The sequence below is a fragment of the Uloborus diversus genome, chromosome 7, assembly GCF_026930045.1.
Source record: "Uloborus diversus isolate 005 chromosome 7, Udiv.v.3.1, whole genome shotgun sequence".
Lineage (NCBI taxonomy): Eukaryota > Metazoa > Arthropoda > Arachnida > Araneae > Uloboridae > Uloborus > Uloborus diversus.
This window is the reverse complement of record NC_072737.1, coordinates 140,765,283-140,786,070: the sequence shown is the minus strand read 5'-3', so window position 1 is coordinate 140,786,070 and position 20,788 is coordinate 140,765,283. Positions and strand designations below refer to the sequence as shown.

The 20,788-nt window shown below is 31.1% G+C and overlaps 1 protein-coding gene across 1 annotated transcript in view; it reads left to right on the top strand.

Moving 5' to 3' along the window:
• The window catches only part of LOC129225797 (ATP-dependent RNA helicase DDX42-like), a 91,547-nt gene that overhangs the window by 10,354 nt on the left and 60,405 nt on the right, over positions 1–20,788 (top strand). Inside the window, exons 2-7 of the mRNA XM_054860307.1 lie at positions 2,298–2,523; positions 5,325–5,481; positions 11,230–11,291; positions 11,580–11,733; positions 14,035–14,295; positions 16,128–16,235. Of these exons, the coding sequence (XP_054716282.1) occupies positions 2,303–2,523; positions 5,325–5,481; positions 11,230–11,291; positions 11,580–11,733; positions 14,035–14,295; positions 16,128–16,235 (963 nt within the window). The 5' untranslated portion in view covers positions 2,298–2,302. The remainder of the gene's footprint in view (positions 1–2,297; positions 2,524–5,324; positions 5,482–11,229; positions 11,292–11,579; positions 11,734–14,034; positions 14,296–16,127; positions 16,236–20,788) is intronic.

Below are 20,788 nucleotides of genomic sequence, written 5' to 3'. Positions count from 1 at the left end.
CTTTCTTGTTGACTTTTCATAAAATTTTAATTTTTTTTAAAATTTCAATCTAAAAAATATTGAAAATGAAAAATTGGATCATATGTTGTTCATGTACTTATTTTTACATAATTTTCTTAAATAAAAAAAAATAGACACTTTTATGACCGTTTTATTGAAAATTATCTAATCGTTAAGGGGTTAAAAAGAGCGCAGAAAATAAAAAGAAATTATAGCTTTATGTATCACAGGGGAAATGACAAACATAGTGGGCAAAATAATAATTAAAAAAAAAACTTAAACATGACCTCTTTCGCCACCGACAGAAAAGTTGTCCCGATTACAAAAGGGGGCCCCATACCTGAAATAGCTTGGAGACCCGTTAAGAAGACTTATCAGACAGAAATTTTCTAGCTTTCGGAGGAGAAAGACAGAACTGTAGCATTTTTCATCCCCCTCTAATTGGATCGGCTGACAGGTTTTGGGGGGACATCTTCCCCACTGAACCACAGTCAGTGCTCAAAATTTATTGGCAGGGGAAGAGGGTGAGTGTAAACCGATAGTATTGGATGATCATATGCAATTTTTGCATTGAGTCTATTTTAGCGCAATGAAATTTCGACCGAAATCCTCTACGCAATCAGTGTTTTTGTTTTGTGCCTAACTTTCCTTATGTACTGCAACTTGAAATTTGGTTAATTATTATATTCATTATTTGTTTTCTAAATTTGAATTATTAAAATGCTTTCACATGCTACTTTTTTATGCACAAGAAGGATGTGCAGTAGGATCATAAACATTTCGTTTTCCTTTGAAATGCAGCATTATCAATCTGCAAATCAAAAGCAGGCACAGGATTGGTTAAGTAAATTACAGATCACTTTGCGATTTAAATTTGCCGCACTTGTTCACCAAATATTAACGCATCATTATTGTCCAGAACCAAGTTCTGGTTAATGGGCGTGAAATTTCTATAGAACTCATAAGAACAGGGTTTCCGCTACGGTCGCATTTTTTCGCAAAATGCAAAAAACCTATTTAAATTGCGAAAATAAAACAAGGCGTTTTCGCTTTTTTCTCAAATAAAAAGGTACAGAAATAAAGAATTAAAAAAAAAGAAAAACTATGCATGAAGCATGATCAGAGAGATTATTAAACAAGAACAGCGATACTCAACTTAATCAATATTACAATTCTTGGTTCAGAAAATGTTTCAATTACTATTAAGTTCGACAGCCAGTACTGAGTCTTTATTTACAATCTGACCTCCTAATAAATGAATTTTTGGGCTTCATTAAATGTCGATGTTTTAACATTTTGCTAAACTTTTTTTTCTAACTTTAGCTTTTTTGCTAAAGAAGTTTTAAACTCCGCTTAAACCCTGCACCAGAATGAAACAATTAATCAAAATTTGAGGAATGTGCCAAAATAGCCCCCCCCCCCCCTCTCCTCCTAATCTTTAGGAGCCTACTTTGACTTGAAATTATGTTTTCGAATAAAACCAAAACTATTACTTATGTATAACAGTTCTATTCCAGTACTATTTTATCTTTTTGCAATCTACAGCAGCGGTTCCCAAACTTCAGACATCCACAAACGGACCGCCTCCGGAAAAATGACTAACTTCGCGGACCCCCCCCCCCCCCCCCCCCGGCATGCGCAAAAAAATAATTTGACAGAGTTTAATCATTTTTTTTAAAATATATTTTTATGCTTTTTTTTCATTTAAATTTATTTATTCATTGTTCTGTAAACACTTGTCTGGTTTTCATTTCTTACGTTATTATTTTGAGTGAAGGAAATAAAATTCTATTTGAATTTTAACTAGGAATAAAAATGTTACTGGCAAATTTCACAACAAGTTTACTAATAAAAATGAACTTTTGAATTTAGTGAACAAAACACTGTTTTCCTAGTTTTAAGTTTGTAATTTTTCATATGAGGGGGCATGAGCAGAACCAAAAAAATATATATATGCGTGAAAAATTGTTTAATTTTCTGAAAGAAAAGCAAAACAATATATAACGAAGAAGTACATTTGTGCTGAAAATTAAATGAATCAATTAACCAACGTTTTGAAGCACAAAAATTGCAAATTACTGCAGAAACGTGTTTTGGTGTTACAAGGAACACCTTTTCAATGCAAAGAAGTCTGGATGACTTTTCATCCAGAAGCTCACACTTCTGATGATGTTATTAATATAATTTTTATATTGAAAATACCATAGTTGAAAAAATAAATATATTTTCAAAATAAATAACGGATATATATCATGATATGTATCAACGAACCCTGAACTTCATGTTTTGTTTTGTAGAAAAAATGTTTCATAAAGGAGGAGATGGCAAACCTAAAGGATTTGGTTTTGGTGGATTTTCACTTGGTGGAAGGAAACAAGATCAATCAACCACACATTCGCTGTCTGCTATGCCTCCGCCAACAATGGTGAATAAACATGGCTATACTGGATTGCAAGCAATAACCCAGAATGCTTTAGATGCATCTTATGGCATACCACGCAAAAGACCCAAAACTGAGGAAGAGTAAGAATTTTTTGGTTTATTTTCAGATTCATAAATTTGGTATGAGAATGTTTAAAACCACAAAACCTAATTCGATCTTCTGTAAAATTAAAGTTGAATGTTTAAAACTCATACACAAATAGTGTTTCACAGCTGTTATGATGTGAGAAATAGCTTTCATTTCCATTGTGTGCACTGCATTTTTAAACTCTTTCTGTATTTAATGCATATTGAACTCTCACATTGCTTATATTTTAATGACATTTTCTATGTTTTTAAACTAGTTATCTCTCAATCTCTACATTTCTGTAATAAATATTTGATTATCATTTTAAATAAATCTAATTAGTTTTTATCATTTTAAAATAATACAGTGAGATTTTTGTCTGAAGTACAGAAAACCCCTCCTAACGGACACCCCTCAGTTTTTGATTCCCTGACAGTAAGGTATTGGAAACCTCTTTTGTATAGACAAACATTATTTTTATATTCATTATACATTATTTTTATAGTATACACATTAATATGTTCTTTTTTTGTAGATAAACTTGTTTCAGGAATCTTAATATTATATTTCTTCTGTGCAGATGTTTGTAACCATAAGACTTTTAAACGGCTGGACCGATTTTGATAAAAATTTTTGTGTCTAATTAAATTGTGTCAAGCATGGTTTATATAGAAGCGAGATGGATCGAATTAGAACCGTTTTTGTTAATTAATTAATTTAAACATTGGATTGTTACACCTCCCAAATGGTTAATATTTATTTTAACCTATTGTTGAGCAAGAATTGAAACAAATATTTAACCCGTTGCCAAAGGACAATACGCTTTTTGTAATCAATTTTCCTACTGTGTCATGTCAATTGAGAATAGATAAAACATAGAAAAAGAGAGTGAAGCCTTCATTTCTTGAAAGCAACGGTTCTAGGTCCCGTGATATACTATTTTAAAATTAAGTACTGGAAGAAATTGGGTTTCTTTCACTAACCAAACAATCAGAAAGTACCGTACCTAGCAACATTTGTTTCTCGACACAAATCCAACCGAGTTTCGGTACCAATGGCAAGAATACTTTAAGGATTATCAAACTAATCAGTACATTGTTAAAGGAAAAGACGATGGAATTTAAAGACAAAACAAATTTTATTTTGGTTCAGATAAATTACAACAGGGTAGTTCTATACACAAAAGATCAGTGCAGTGGAAGATGTTTATCTTTGGCGGAAAAACAAATTAAGCAATATATGAAGATCGTTCAAGTACGCAAGGAAAGATAGTAAGTGATACAACTGCTCAGCGAGAGAGCGGGATTTAAAAGTTTTCCCTCAAAAGATCGGACCGCTAATTGGTCGAAGTTCGCTTCGCTCACTGATCGGCTGGATTACAGTAAGGTGGTGGCTTGGCAACTTTGGCCATAAACAAAAGAGTTGCAGGATTATTTGTTTGCATTTTAAAGCTACTGTTAATGTAATTTATTGTATTTTTTTGTTTATTTTGCAAAATATTTTAAATTGCAAAGAATTTTTTGGTTTTTAAAGAGTGTTTAGTATGTTAGTTAAAGAATGTTTATTTTACATCAGGAGGGGGGGGGGAGTGAGTGGTTTTCGCCTATTCAGGAAATTGTTTTTACCTTTATCATTTTTTAAAAATTATATCTTTTCGATTGTTTTATTTTTCGTATGAGGGAGTTGCAGCAGGATTTGCCATTTGTTTTAGATAGGTAGTTAGTTTTTTACAGTTTATATCTGAGGACGATTTTTATCCTTTGAGTATGGCTGAAGGAACAAATCATAAATTTTATAAAGATCTTTTAAGTATGCAAGAAAAAATAGTTAACAAAATAACTGCTCAGTGGTTATTAGATAAATCATGTTGAGTAATAAATATACTCAAAGCAGCTTAAAACATTTTCTTTTTACTTATTTTTGTCAACAAAAAGGTTCAAACACTTGATGGTTTATTGAAATTTTTCAACTTTTCAATTTACAAAGTTTGAACAGAACAACGTCTATCGGGTCCTCTAGTAAAAAAATAAATTTCAAGAATAAAATATTTAAGCGTAGGAAAGGTTGTTGCATTTTATAAAGTTAACAAAACCCACTTTTTTTGCAGAGTTTTGCAGGTTAAATCTGTTTCAATGGACAGAAATCTGCTCTGGTGAGAAATTTTCCAAAAACACTTTACAATTTTGTTTTTCCTTAAACTTTTGTTTTTCCTCTTGTTCTCCACCCAACATTGTTGGTCCTGCACTCATAATTTATATTCTTCATCTGGCAAAATTATTCATGATTGTTCTTCTACTTACAATTAAGATTTTTGGGAATATTACTACATCTGGGAAAATTATGCTTTAATAATTGATAATTTGTGGAGCAGGCCTCTTTTCCCTAATGATTGGAAATCTTTCCTTTAAAAAACTTTTTTGCCCATGATGTTTTTCCTAAGTTCAGATGTCCTTGTTGTTCTGATGACGTAATGTTTCCGATTCCGGCCACTTCCAGTTTATTCACTCCTTCTCATCTTGCATTTGTCATTCACTTGTCCATTAGTTCAGAATTTGTAAACCATTTTTCTTTTATGCACTGATGAAGAGGCTTCATTTCTAGCCTCAAAATAGCTGTTTGCAGAGTAGTGGCTCTGCTCTAGCTGTTAACTCCTTTCAATTGTTTTTATTTGTACAAGCATACACATTGTTGTATTTTACTCATTATATGTATTTGTTTCAAACATCTTTTTTTTTTACCTAAGTAATTGTTATAGATTGTTGAACTGAAGCAAATATACAGCTTTTATTTTTACATGGAATTTCTTTTCAAACAGGTATTTTGAACAAGAAGATGAAGAAGAAGTTTCAACAAATTCTAATACTTTAGCTTATATACCTGCCCCTGGTAGTCCGAGTTGGGATTTGCAGAATCAAAAGCGAGACTCAGATAGTGAAGATGATCCATTAGATGCATTTATGGCTGGCTTGGAAGTGAGTTAGAGCATTTATTGAAATTAAAGAATTGTATGTTGACTTTTCAAATTTTAAGCAGCATAAAGCTCAATTAATTGACCTCCTTTTATCCAACTCGATTAGGTTGCATACAATATCATAATACTACTAATTTATGCTCAGTCCATTTGTACTAAATTTATCACATGGTTGATTGTTACAAATCATCATTTTTGAAATAGAATTTTTTTTAGAAAATTCAACCTGATGACAGGACTCTAACCTTCAGGAAAAATATATTTGCATATTAATGCATTTTTAAATCTATGATGAACTTTTAAATTAGACCTGAAAATATCCACTCGCCATGTAACGATCGTAAAAATAAAAGCTGAGTGAAGAAAAAATAATTTTTCTTAAAAACTGCACCCAAACCAATTTTTTGCGGTAGGTAGGGACCGCATAAAAAAAAATTGAAAAATAGTTTTCACAACATAGTTAAAAAATATTTTTCTTGTACGGTGGATAGGGACCGCATAAAGAGAGCCTCACATAGAAAATAACCCAAAAACTTTCAATATAACTAGAAATTGCTTCTTTAAAAGAAGTCAAAATAAACCAAGTAATGATAGTTTTGCCGAATCGTCTGGCAAAATCTTCTGAATAAGGACATTTTTGGTAGGTCACAGTGACTTCTCATCAGGGTGCTCCTGTGGTCACTCGAAGATACTACCTTGCACTTGTTAAGATTTCAGTCCCATTCTGATTGAAACTTTTGTATCCTGCACAAAAAAAAATTGGCACTAAAAAAGTTGCACAAAAACAGGTCTTAAGTAATTTCTGTTTTGCTTCCAACCTTTTCCCACTCTTATTTTTGAGTCTATAATCTGTATCAAGCTTGTTTGCTTTGAACAATGTTTTTCAACCCATAATCCATGGATATTGATGTAAAATACCCAGGTATTTATTTTTAGAGGTATATACCCAGGGTATATACCCGGGTAAATACCCAAAATGGGTAAATACCCGGGTATTTATTTCAAAAATGTATATTCAACTAAAATACTTTTCTGTATGTATTCCATTATGTATATATACAATCAACCATATACAAAACAATAAATTTTTGCCCAAAAATTGTATTTTGATCACATATTTAAAGAATTATTGTGTGAAACAGCTTAGCAATCTAATATGATATTCACATGAAATGTGTTGGATATGCCTAATCAATGTTGATAGCCAAATTTCAGATATAAAAAGCCATTCTACAAAAAGTAAAAAGCTTAACTGGTTACAAAAAAAAAAGCAAACATCATTTTTTAAGGTCCTAGTCTTTTATAACCCAATAATATGTCCCTGCATGACATCAAAATGTAACGAAATGTCACTCAATTTATTATTACTATTTATTTACCTATATCTTATGCAGAAACTTCCTCCAAACTTAGTTCAATTGTTCAGGTGTATTCTGTATCACACACACACACATATATATATATATATATCTATATCTATATATATCTATCTAGCTATCTGTATATATATATATATATATATATATATATATATATATATATATATATATATATATATATATATATATATACACACACATAATATACATAAACATTTAAAATTCATTTAAAATTTTTAATCTTTTATTTTAGGGTTTATGTTTAAAAAAGAAAATAGTCACCTGTTTTTAATACTACCTAAAAATTTTTTGCAAAATGCGCAATTACAGGGGATTTACCCTGCGTTCGGATAAATGCCCAAAAAAATATTTACCTTCCCACCCTACAGGGGAGCAAATGCAAATGAGCAAGGCAACAGAAAAGAAAATTTTGCTTTTTTTTTGCTTATTAATGTGAAAACTGTTTCTATATTTTCCATGTTATCACTTAAATATCAATAAAATAAATAACACCATAGTGTCTTAATAACTTCTCAGTTTATTCTTCCAAACATCCCTCATGCTTCCCTTTTTTTTTTCATTTTGGATATGACTAACCTAGATTGTGATTTTAAAATCCTGAAGTTCATAATGAATTGCTTATACTTCTCCATTTATGACATTGAAAAGAAAGCTTCTTTGGTTCACGATATGTTTCTTTCATGATTTCATCAAGTCTTTCAATAAAAAATATTATAAACTGTGTAATACATAAGTATGATATCAGTTTTACCAATTATTTCACATTTAGGTTTTTAAAAAAAATTCTCATTCACTTTTTTTGCATTTTTTATAAAATACCCAGTTTTTGGGTATTTACTCAGGCCTTGGGTAAATACCCAAAAAATATTTACCTACCCACTGGGTATTTACCCGATCCACATCACTATCCATGGATAATCTGTTTTGTCTCCTCGTAACGATATAACTTCATTATACGACATGTTAACCACAGGGTTGTTTGGTTTAAACCAATTGGTTTTTTAAAAAAAAACCATGCGTTTTATTTAAAATGGTTTTTTTTTAAAAAAATCCAAAAAAAATCCATTTTACAGGTTTACATTGATTTCCCCACACATATTGAAAAATGTGAAATTCCATTTATGCTAAGTTCCTAGCTAAGTTGCAGAGATAAATACTAAAATTGCAAAGTTGCTTCCTCAAAATGTATTACAAGCTTTAATCGAAAAAAAATATTAATATATTTTTTATTTCATATATGTGCCATAAAGCAGATTTCAGTCAACTTCCTTCATTATGCTTAATTTGCATGATTAGTTAAGATTTACTAAGGATTGAATCTTTTATTGTAGATGCAATCCATTCCATTATATTGATCACTCCTGTTGCAGGGGTGTGACATTTTTGCCCATTTATGTGCACTTTCCTGGAATTTTAACTTTGACTTGTAAGGTAATCAACAGTCTAACTTAATTGTTTGCACCTAAAAATTAAGATTTGTTCTGCAGGTGAACACAAATAATATTTTTTGAATCTAATTTTTAAAAAAAGTTTATACTTTATATTATGATACATAATAGTTCCTTATATTATAATGTAGAAAGATTAAAAGACAAATTTTTAAATTCCCAGAACAAAATGCAAATGTATGTGTAAAAATTGATTGAGAAATATATAAATCTTCACATATAAACTACACTCTCCATTGGTGTTTTTTTTTTTTTTTTGGATTCTGTGTGCTCAAAAGATTTTGATTGGCTATACACCTATGCTGCTTTATGACTATTGGGTGAAGATAATTCTTAGTTCCTCCCCCCCCCCCTTTTGTTCATCGGAATTGGGATTTTGGTATTTGCTTTGCCTTAGCTAACCTGTGCAGTTTACAAAAGTTACTTACTCATATTGTTTTAAAAAGAATGTCTAATTCTGGTAGAAAAAAAGACCAAATCTGGCTTTCATTTGATGAAAAAAAAATGAAGCCAATATTTCGTATCATAAAGGGTCTATATATACATGCATACTAATATGTTAATCAAGTCAAACATTTCAATCAATATTTCCCTGCAGAAAGCTATTTTAATTATTTAATTTAGTTACAAGATTTTGTTCTAATCTCTTTAATTAATCAAGAAATTAGGTATAATGTGACTATTGAATAACTGTTTATTGCATGGAACCTTAATTACCTTCCAAAAATTAATTGTTTTTCTGGCAAATAGTATTTAAACCAAAAGAACCAGTTTAAACCAAAAAAACCTGGTTTAAACCAAAAAAAACCGTTTTTTTGGTTTTTTTTTTGAAAAAAAACCATTTTTTTTTTTACCAACCCTGGTTAACCAATGTAATTAAATAAAAACATCTATTCTAAAAAATATTTTTGAAAAGTATACACCGAATTGCTTTAAAATTTGTATGGTATTTAAACAATCAGCTTACAAATTCATGTTTCGAATTTGGAAACAATTCATATAGAAATTAACATAAGATTTCATAAAAAAATCAAAATTTTGCTGTCGCAAAAAGTTTAGGCACAGAAATGAACTATTTATATTTAAGAAAGCATAAAAGTCTTTAGTAGTCTATGGTGTTACCATTGCATCTGATGACCTTGAATTTGTGATTTTCTATTGATAGCTCGAGATTATGGAAGGTTTTGGAAGTGAGTCTGTAGTAGTCTTCTTCGATTGCCAATTTAAGCTCGTGTACAAAGCAATTCTGCTTCCCATTCTGGTATACCTCATGTAAGATAATTCCCCTCATGTTTTCTATCGGTTTGAGATCTAGGCTAAGTACTGGCCAGTTTAATTCACTGATATTTTAAGACGCAAACTATTCTTTTGTACTACGAGAAGTGTGTATTGGAGTGTTTTCTTGCTGGTAAGTCCAACTGGGACCACCTTGGACTTCACCAAATGGTAACAAACGCTCGTTTAGAGTATTTTGATACACTTCTGAATTTTGTCTTCATTTAGAAAGCTAAGAGAAGTTTGTCTGTTGAAGTGAAAGACGTCCCGTACCATGAGCGAGGCACCACCTTTTTGCCTACTGATTATGCACTTCGGATCTTTCTTCAATGCATGCCAATAATATGAGAACCCATCAGAATCGTCTAAATTCCATTTTTTTTAAATCTGAGAACATAACACTAAGCCATTCGTCACTATAATGCATGTAGTACTTTGCCCACTGCAGTCTTGCTTGTTTGTGACACTGTTTCAGAAAATTTTACTAGCTAACTTTTGCTTTTAGATAAATCCTGATTTGGTTATTCGTCTGCTAATAGTGTCATGTGATATTTTTGAGCCAAGTTGAGTTTTTATCCGATTAAGAGACAAATTTCCAGTTAGAGCCATTCTTTCAATTCTATACTCATGAAAGGTAGTTTTTCTCTGCATTCCTGAGCGATACGCAGGTTTGAATTGTTTTCCAGAAAAATATAATTACCACATTTAAATCAATTTAAAATCAATGAAATTTCCAAAACGGATTTACCTTCAGCTTTCTGCTTCCAGAATTTTGCAATTTTTTCAGGCAAGAACTGCAGAGACTTCGGCATCTTGATAACACGTTAAACCATTGCTACACTTTATAATTCATTGAAAAGACCCGCACTGGTCTTTCACACATTACATTTCAAGAGATATTTGCATAAAATCTGATTTGTGCATAAACTTTTGCGACAGCCAAAAAAGTGTCGTTTGTACTTTCTGATTTTTGTTACGGTTATATTTTTCAAAATTTCAGACACATATTTAGGATCATACTAGCCACCTAGAGTAGAAATTTTAAAGCATTCCGTTGAATGGTTTTGTTTTTATTCAAAAATTTGCATAGTGCTTAAACTTTTGTGCCACACTGTATGATTTGTGCTGGGCTATACAGCAGAGTGGAAGTTTCCAATAAAATATTAGAAGAGCAAATCACATAGTCTTTTAATAAGGGATACTGACAAATCACACAGACATAAGACAACAAAATGTTTTTAGATCAGCATTCATCAGGAGCTCTGATCAAAATGCTTGCGCGTCATTATACAAGGTGATTTTGCAGTTGACTGTTGGCGTGGTTCATAATACTTTGACGAGAACAGTAAGACTTTGAACAAGCATACAATGTATAAAGAAAAACATTAAAAACTTAACAATTTGTCCTGTGTACTATTTAAAAAATAATAAGAGATGTTGTAAACCAAAAGCAGCTGCTTAAGGATTGCTGAAAAATTACAGAAAAATGCTAATAGTACTCTTGACATGGAGCATCCAAGAAGCCCCCCCAAAATGTGTTAAATGCTGTGAAATTATCTTCATTGTGTTCATTTTTGTACAAAATTTATCCATGTGAATTAAAAGTTTAAAGAATATTTCTTTTAGGATCAAGTTCAAATGGAAAATCAGCATATAGAAAAAATGAAAAAAAAGAAAGAGGAAGTAAAGTATGTGTCTGTTGTAATAACTTTCTTAGCTTTTAGGAACTTTCTTTTTTAACTTTTTCTTAACCTAAATTATGTTAGTAAGTAAACATGTATTCCTCTAAACATTGCCTATAAAGTTTACAATGATCTTTACTCAAAGTAGAAATAACTGTGAGTAGAAAAATAAAAGTATGTGAATGAAAAATTGAGAATGTCATTTATCATTCAGATTTTTATGCCAAATATTTTTATTTATTTATTTATTTTTGTATTTTCTCCTTGTTTTCAACACATGAATTTTCTTTACAGGGGCATACGTGATGATATTGAAAATGAAGATGATGAAGAATCATATTATAGATATATAGAAGAAAATCCAACTGCTGGACTTGAAAAGGAAGACAGTGAAAATGAATTAGAATATGATGAAGATGGTAATCCTATTGCACCTGCAAAAACAAAAGTATGACTTGATTTACTCTTCATTAGATTTAAAAGAACTGCACTTCTTTCACTAATTTATAATTATTATCATTATTATTTTTGACTAAAGTTTTTGACTGTAATGCAATGTAAAATTCCAACAGGTTGTAGCACTATATAAAAACTAACAAACTATTATATCTTGTTTGACTTTATTCTTCATTCACCAATTGAGGCACTGAGAAGCAAAGGGATGTAAATGCCAAACCTAAAAATTTCGATAAAACTAAGGCAAATGTTAGGTGAACACCTTCTCTGTTATGGAACAAGAGATGGTATAGCTTGACCACGAAAAGCAGGCAGATGACCTTGAAGCAAAAACATCATTTGTATCATTTGTAATAGGTTTTTTGGTAATATTTTAGAATAAATAGGATTAGTGAGATCGTACCTCTTACTATTTGGTACTTTCCAGCAGATTGTATCGATTACGAATGATACAAATGATGTTCTGCTTCAAGGTCATCCGCCATCTATCCGTGCTCAAGCTTTACTAGTTGCTCTGATAGGTTCTGCAATACAGCAAGACATAGAAAGAAATTTCAATGAAAGCCTACCTAGGATCTGAAGTAACTCAAAACATATTTTACTCAGAACTTTAAACTGTCCACTTACATCCCTTTGCTTCTTACTGCCTCATTTGACATGATTCAACTTCGAGCTTTTTTGCAGCTATAAAATTTTGATATTGAATTTTTAATATTTTTATAATAAAATACAAATTATAATAGTTTAATCCATAAAATTTACAATAAAATAAAAAATCTTATGTCTTCTTTCTGTTGAAAGTATTTCATTTCCAAGTTTTTGATTGTGATTTTAGTACTTTTTTTAAATTACATATTCTTATTTCTTAAATAGTTATTGTTGTTTTGTTTAGTATGAAGTAAGTAGACTATAAAATAGTATGTTTTAATCCCAGTTTGCAAACTGATTGTTAGTTTTGGTTTTAAAATTTATAAAATTAAATTATTTTAATTTATAATGTTCAAAGGGAGTAAGATGTTTTATTACTATGTTCCTTCTGATTTCAGTACCTGCATACATAAGGCTAGATCAACTGCTTTCTGAAAGTTATCTTCAGATTTATTAGTTGACATGTGTACAGACTGATTTTGCTTATTGTATCAGCTATCAGCAATGGTTTTTAATCTCTGTTTTCATATCCATTTTCTCATTCACTAGAAAGAAAACTTAAATTATCAAAAGGAAATATGTATCAAAATGTTTTTACACAATAGACCCTCGTTTATTCTACTTTTCGAATAACCTGGATCAGAATTGTGGACTTTTTAAAGTAGTTTCATGCTCACATGAGTGATAACTTTAAATTGTGACAGCAAGAATCTATCAACAAGTAAGCTAAACATGTGCTTTTTATTTTGATCCATTTATGAAAATGTGTGCATGATTGTGATACATTCAAATGTTTCACGTGTTTGAAACAGATGGCAATAGACCAATTCTTTGTTAAAGAATGACATAAAAAATTATTCTTACATTTTTTAATCTTGTAAACAAGGCTACATATCTTTCATACATCCCATGTTTTTTTATTGTAATAAACGGTAAAATCTGCTTATTTAAATATTTGTTTTCCTTACGACTCATATAACCTACATTATCCAAGTTTTTGATTCTCCGCATATATTTTTGATCTCAGTTCGTCCTGCTAAACGAGGTTTTACTGTACTTGAGTGCAACTGAAAATTGTACTCTAATATTTTCATGAAATTTGAAATATGCAAGTAATTGTAAGGGTAGTAAGTCTTTATTATAACCATGCAGTTATCATAAAAATCAACTGATCAAATGAAGAAGTGATGGTACTTATGCACACAGAATAGTCAGGGGTGCCCCTCTAAGGGCGCATCCCCATTAAATATCACAAAGAACCCCCATAAATCTAGAGCCCACCAAAAAAAGTGAAAAATACCCCTCAAAACAGCCCCCCTAAAAATTTCAATGGTGCAGTCTGCGTCATGACCCCCCCCCCAACAGTTGGCACCCATGGAATAGTGGCAATAATTATCACACAAAAAGAATCACAAGATATTCTCTGAATGTATCATTATAACAATAGCATGTGTGTTTTCTTTGACATAAAAGTGAATTTTGGTTAAATTTCTGCTGCTATACATTGAAAAATATTTGAATCCATGCTATTTTTGTTAAATTTCATGTGTCTATTTTTGATCTTAAAGGCTGTAAATAAAACACTGAAATTGTTTTGTTTAAAATTCAAAACAAATATCCAATTCAAACAATGATTTCTTTTCAGTACATTGATCCCCTGCCTCCAATTGATCACTCAGAAATTGAATATCTTGATTTTGAGAAAAACTTTTATGAAGAGCATGAAGAAATATCCAGTTTATCTGATCTAGAAATGGAGAAAGTCAGAAATAAGATGGGAATCAAAGTTTCTGGTCCCTCCCCTCCAAAACTTGCCACAAGTTTTGCTCATTTTGGATTTGAGGAAAAACTTATCAAAGCTATTCGAAAATCTGAATATACCCAACCAACGCCTATTCAAGCGCAGGTATATTATGAATATTTTCCGTTGAATTTTGCTTTTATTGTGATTTATGTTTTATGTATTTTTGTTAATTTACTATGCTGCCCTGCTTTGCGCAAAAGTTGTATCTGCAGCCGACTTCAAATTGAAAAATTGCCGTTTAAAATTTTGCGCCTTCATGTATTTAATTCAGGCACAACTTTTTCAGAATTTTTAAAATAATATTTCCTTTTGACTACATTATGAACCATGAAACATTATATTTAAGTGAAATCTGTAACAAAGAACCACATGGTGAGTATAAGTGTAGATACGACTTTTGTGCTTAGCATGGCTGTATAGTTCTTGCATTTCTCTGGAAAAGCCTTAAGTTACACTTATTTAAAGTAGTCGCTCCTTGATCTGAGCAACAAAATAATAAAACATCTTGCATAATTCTTATTATATGAGGCTACCAGTTCTACCAGTGAAAAATTTTCCAATCAACCTTGTCATTTTATTTTTCTTTTAAGTGCAATTTCATTGCTTGTAAAGATGTACACAATTTTTAGCACTGACTTTTATTGAAATTATAAATTAGACTAACCAAAATAAACTAAAATTAATTTCTGCAAACATTAGATAAACATTTTGGTGAATGTATGACAACATTTAATTTCTATTGAATTAAAAATTCTTTATTTTTGCTAGTTAAACCTAAGGAAGTTCGTGAGACATTTGTGAACAAAGCTTGGCAGATGTGACAGACTAGGTTATGTGTGCCCCTTAACAGTATTAAGATTACTAACCTTGTGACATTGTAAGCTTAATATGAAAAAAGTAATTTTTTTTTATTTATTATGGTCTATTTATAACTTGCTAATTATTTTTCTTTCAAAAAAAAAGTTTTTACTGGGTTGTTGGTTTGCAATTTTGTTTTATGTAATGGTTGCAAAAAGTAAAAAGACAAAATATTTTGTTTAACTGAAAAAGTTGATTGAAAAAAGGTCCTTAAAATATGTTATACTCAGTAGCAGGTTCAATCTTCATTTTCCTCAAAATTATGGTATAGCCATTATCCAAAGTGAAAAGAAGCCAGTGAAATATCCCCAACCTTCAAAACTTGTGTGTTACATCACTAGCAGTGTCTCTGCAGTTTTTTTATTTTCGATTAGACGAATATATTGTTCTTTGAACATGTATTAAAATACATTTCAGTTGAGGTCAGATCAGAATAAGTTACCAAACTTTTAAATTCAAGTTGTGTACATGATATACAGTATGTGTAGTAATTTTGTAAAAAACATGTTTTCATTTTGATACAATGTTATACAATATAAATTCATCATAGGCTATTGCCTCTTCAATATATTCTGTTAATTAGAAGATTTTTTTAAATTTTTAAATACAGTTATTTGGTTTGTTGAATCTTGTTCATACTAGCTTTAGGCATGTTCACATGTGTCTTTTTCGAAACATTTTGAAATAAAGCAGTATTTTACTAAAAACTCTCTAAGAACTCCATGAAACAAGGAAAAGAAAAAAAAATTGGATGATTTTTGAAAAATAAATCAGTCAAATTGTTTATATGTTCCAAAAACTCTTCCATATATAATATTGCAATTTAAACAATTTGAAACTGCAGAAACTTTAATTGAATTAATTTTGTCAACATATTAACTGAAATGCATAATGTACCTTTAAGACAAGACATTTATTTTTGCTATTTTGGTTATCTTGTTTACTGAATGCAAAACTTACTTTCTCCTCCTGTAGTTACACCAAGTACTTTGTTTCAAATCGGGAAATTATTTTTTTTATAACTGTTTTGCAAAATCAAAAATTTTGGATTTCTAGTTAACAAAAATAACTTTTAGGGCATTCCAGCTGCTCTTTCCGGTCGAGATGTAATCGGTATTGCAAAAACTGGTTCTGGAAAAACGGCTGCATTTATTTGGCCTCTAATAGTACATATTATGGATCAGGTAACTATGGATTTAAATTATATGATTATGTAATATTAATTCTTCGACATTATTTTAAGAGTGGATTAATAAGTTTATTTTGTACTTTGATAACTTTTGCAACTAAAATGTTAAAACTGCAGTTTACACATATGTTATAAAATATGAATCTAACAATTCATGTTAATAATTATTAATATTCAAACAAATAACAAAATATTGAGTTTGGAAAGTCCCATCAAACTGTTTCGATTATCATAAAAGTGTTGAACTGTGGTTATCATAATTTCACATTATATAACCTCTAAAAGGGGCAATTTGCTAATATTTCTACCTGTATACTATCATTTTGTTTAAATTCCTTTTCATAAGCTGCTCGGTTTAAATTAAATGGATAACAGTTGTTAATTTTAAAAGAAGAGTGATTGATTTGAAGGAAAATGCATAAACTGAAAGTTAATACCTTTTCCTCTTGTTTATAAATCATTATACTTGTTATAATCATACTTGTTTGGATCTATGGAGAGTTTTAAAAATGCCTTTCTAATATTGAAGATTTCTCTACCACTAAGGCAAAACTGTTGTTCAAGCCCTGAAAATAATGTGTAATGCAATGAGAATCTAAGGGTTGTAAGTGGTGAAGGAAGATTTCTGATTGAAATGCGTCTAAAGTTTGAATCACATGGGAGCCTTAATGTATCTTTCCCCCCCTTTCTAAATCATGCAGGATAGCACTGCTGTTAGGAATGCCACTAGCATCTCTACCCACAACAAAGTTGTTTCCCATAGAATTAGAGAGTTTACAAGCTATCTTCAATTTTGTCACTTATGCCCCTTTGCTTTTAAGTGCCTCATGTGTTATAACTTCTACTAGCTGCGTGCCCGGCGTTGCACGGGCTACCTAAAAAATGTAAGAGCAGTCCAGTTGATGCTTTTGTAGTACACTGACACTAGTTTCTAACGCCTTAAGGAATAAATAAATGCGCGTAAAGCAAGGTTTGCAAAACACCAGTAAAACATATTTTTGCCAAAACACCTCATCAACGTTAATAATCGTTATCAATGATACAAGTTATGAGTACATTTTCAGTCAGCACAAAAGGGGAAAATATATGCATTATCAACTATAATCTTTACTCACGTTAAACTGAATTACATCTGATAGACTATATCGGAAATATTTATGCACAATAACAATCCGCTTTTTACATAAAATAGTCTACTACCCGGCGTTGCCCGGGTGTTTATTAATGCAACATACCACTCAGATAAATATTTGGATGGATTCTATCCACATGGTCGTACAAGAATTACATCAATCCTTTTTCCAGGTACAAACCCTCAAAGAACTCAAATAACTTGTAAATCACTCATTTACTTTACGACGTGCACGGTCCTCCTCGAAAATGAAAGTTATGTCATGTGACGCGTATTTAACAATCAGGCTTGAACCAAAAAAAAAAAAAAAAAGTCTGAAATTTTGCGGCAGATTGCGGAAAACCCCAAAAAGTAAACATTTTAAATCCCCTGATTACAGGAAAAGCCTCAAAATAAAAACAAGAATTTTACCTGTTCATATTCGAGAAAAAAAATGGCAACAGATCTTTCATCTCAATGATTTTCTTCGCCCGCTATACATTTTAATAAAAGCATTGTTATGGAAAGTTGAGATGAAGCACTGAATAATAATTTGAATGGAGGAAAGCCTTCGAAAAATAGTGATTTGATTTTGAAATCTAAGAGTCATAATTAAAAGTTTTTAATTGATATCTCCGCTAATTATTATCGGAGAATTATGTTAAATAGCCAAACATGAAGACGGGAGGATTACGAATCCATCGATACCTGGTTCGATGGTCAGTTCACTGTCGTTCGGGAGAAGAAGCTTGGACATAGATAGATAGATAGATAGATAGATAGATACTCAGATTTTATATGTATAAGATGTTTCCTATTATTTTAGAAAAGGTTATCAATTCTCCATACATTTTTTTTTTGTCAATTATGCCAGTATTTTTTATTTGGAAAAGTAGTCACCTGCTCAAGGTTATACAGGATGGACAAAAGTAGGAAACCATTGAATTCAACATATTCTATAAATAATTAAAATTTACAAAAATTACCCAAAATTAGGATTTTTTTTTCAACCTTTCCAAATTCTTTTTTTAAAAAAAGCTTAATTTGGTTTACGTTTCATTTAATGCTCATGTGAAATTTGAAATCCCCCCCCCCCCGGTTCTCCATTGGAGTAAATTGAGATCCAATTTCCCATTTTTACTTTCTTCTATATCTAATATATAGAAGAAAGTATTGGATTCGTGCAAATTTTCGAATTTCGAATTTTGACGGATTCGAATGTTTTGAGGTGTGCTGAGTCCATTTCGACTATTTTTGGAAAATGTCTGTCTGTCTGTGTGTATATGTGTGTGTGTGTGTGTGTGTGTGTCACGTCTGTGTGTAACCAGTTTTTTGTGGCCGCTCTACAGCAAAAACTACCGCTTGAAATCGAACGAAATTTGGTACACATATGTGCCCGTATGTGAACTTGTGCCCATTGGTTTTTGGCGCGAATTCCTCCAAGGGGGGTGGAGCAATGGGACGTTTTTTGAGTTTTGCGTGACTGCTATTCCCCAGGAAGTAACTGGCAGAATCAGACAAAATTTGGTCCATATGTTGTCCCTAACAGGTACAGATCCTGATTTAATTTTGGTGTCAATAGCTCAAACGGGCGTTGAGCTATAGAACATTTTTTGCCGTCAATTGTGACTGCTGTATCTCAATAAATAATGAACGTAATCAAACAAAAATTTATCGACAAGTAGCCCTTAGAGGGTATACGAAATGATTTTATTTTGGTGTCAACAGCTAAAAAGGGGGGTAGCGCAATCGCCCGTTCTTTTTTTCCATTGTGAGTGCCATATCTCAAGAAGTAATGCTAGGTTCTGGGTGCAATTTGTAATAAATATGAATCCATATGTAAACAGGCGTTGGTTTAATTTTGGCGCCAATCGCTCCATGGGGGGCTGATTTTTTTTTTATTTGTGTGAATAAAAATAGCTTTTTAATTGCAACAATAAGAAAGATAAATCGTAACAGCAGCTTGTGCTTTTAATTGCATGGAAATGATCCGAAATATTATCTCAATGATTTAAAATTTTTAACTGTTGCCATCTTGTGTCTGTTAACAGATAAATGTTTGTAATTATTTTAAGCAAGGCTTTTAAAATAATTTTCAATTTTCATTCTTTGCTTTGCTTTTGAGATAAATCAAGAATTGGGATGGTCATCAAGTTTTGGCATGTGTAATTTTGTTTTCGCTGGGAATATTGCTTCCTCGTTAAGCATGGGGAGGGATCAGAATTATAAGAAAGATATAGAAGAAAGTTTCGTGATGGCCACAACATACTTGTTTTAAAGACAGATTCAATTTTCTTTTAAAGCCTTCTGAGAAGCAAGAAATACTTTTTAGTTTATCTTTATTATTTTACACAATTTAAATACAGTAAAACCTGTAAAGTTGACCACCCTTGTAAGTTGACCACCTGCCTATGTTGACCGCTTTTGTCGGGAACGGAATTAGTCCTATCTTGTATAATGAAGGAAAACCTCTGTAACTTGACCACCTCTCTATCTTGACCACCCGTCTATCTTGACCACTAATGTACACCAAATTTGGTTTGGAGAATTGTAAAAAACCCTTTGTAAGTTGACCACTTGTTTTTTTTTTCTTTTCGTTAAACAAATTATATTATTATTATATTATTATTGTTATTATTATTTCCAAGAATAATTTTAATGCATTGATGCCAGACCAGCATTTTACCAACTAGATAAAACAGCAGCATAAAGCTTATGCTGCTCTTTATTCCGCAAACTTGTTTTTTATTTGTTGTTCTATTTGAGATAGCCTTTTGAAGTCCGTGTTCCAGGAAAACAGGTATCAGTAGAAAATTACAAAGTTTTTTCTTTCAGTTGCAATATTTTGTGGCAACACTGGAATTGTGCTAAAGAGTAAAGTTACTTATTTCTGGTGCAAGGAAATAAGAAATAGGACAGTTTCAACGGCCTTCATGATCCAGGAGAGTTCAGCTTGTTGCTTTTTGTGCTATAAGTTTTACATAAAATGGCTTCAAAAAGAAAGTTATCGAACTTGAAACTGATAGAAAGTATGAAATATTAAAATTAATTGAAAAGGAAGAAAGCCAGGGAAAATTACCTGACACATATGGTATTTCTGAAACTATAGTGTCTAGTATAGTAAAAAACGAGGGGGGAAGTTTTAATTATTGTTTCAAAGTAATGTTAAACAATAAAAGTGAGTTGAACAGAGAGAGTAAGTGTCAATCAGTCAAAAAATGAATACATGGTGCAAAAAATGACAAAAAAAAAAAAAAAAAAAATCATTACTACCCTTTATAAGTTGACCACCTGTCTAAGTTGACCACCAAAGTACGGCACCGCAAGTGGTCAACTGACACAGGTTTCACTGTATTACTTATGATACAATAAAAAATTCTTCAAATAATGTATGTAAGTATATGCTATGACTTAAATACCGTTCCATGTATAAAAGC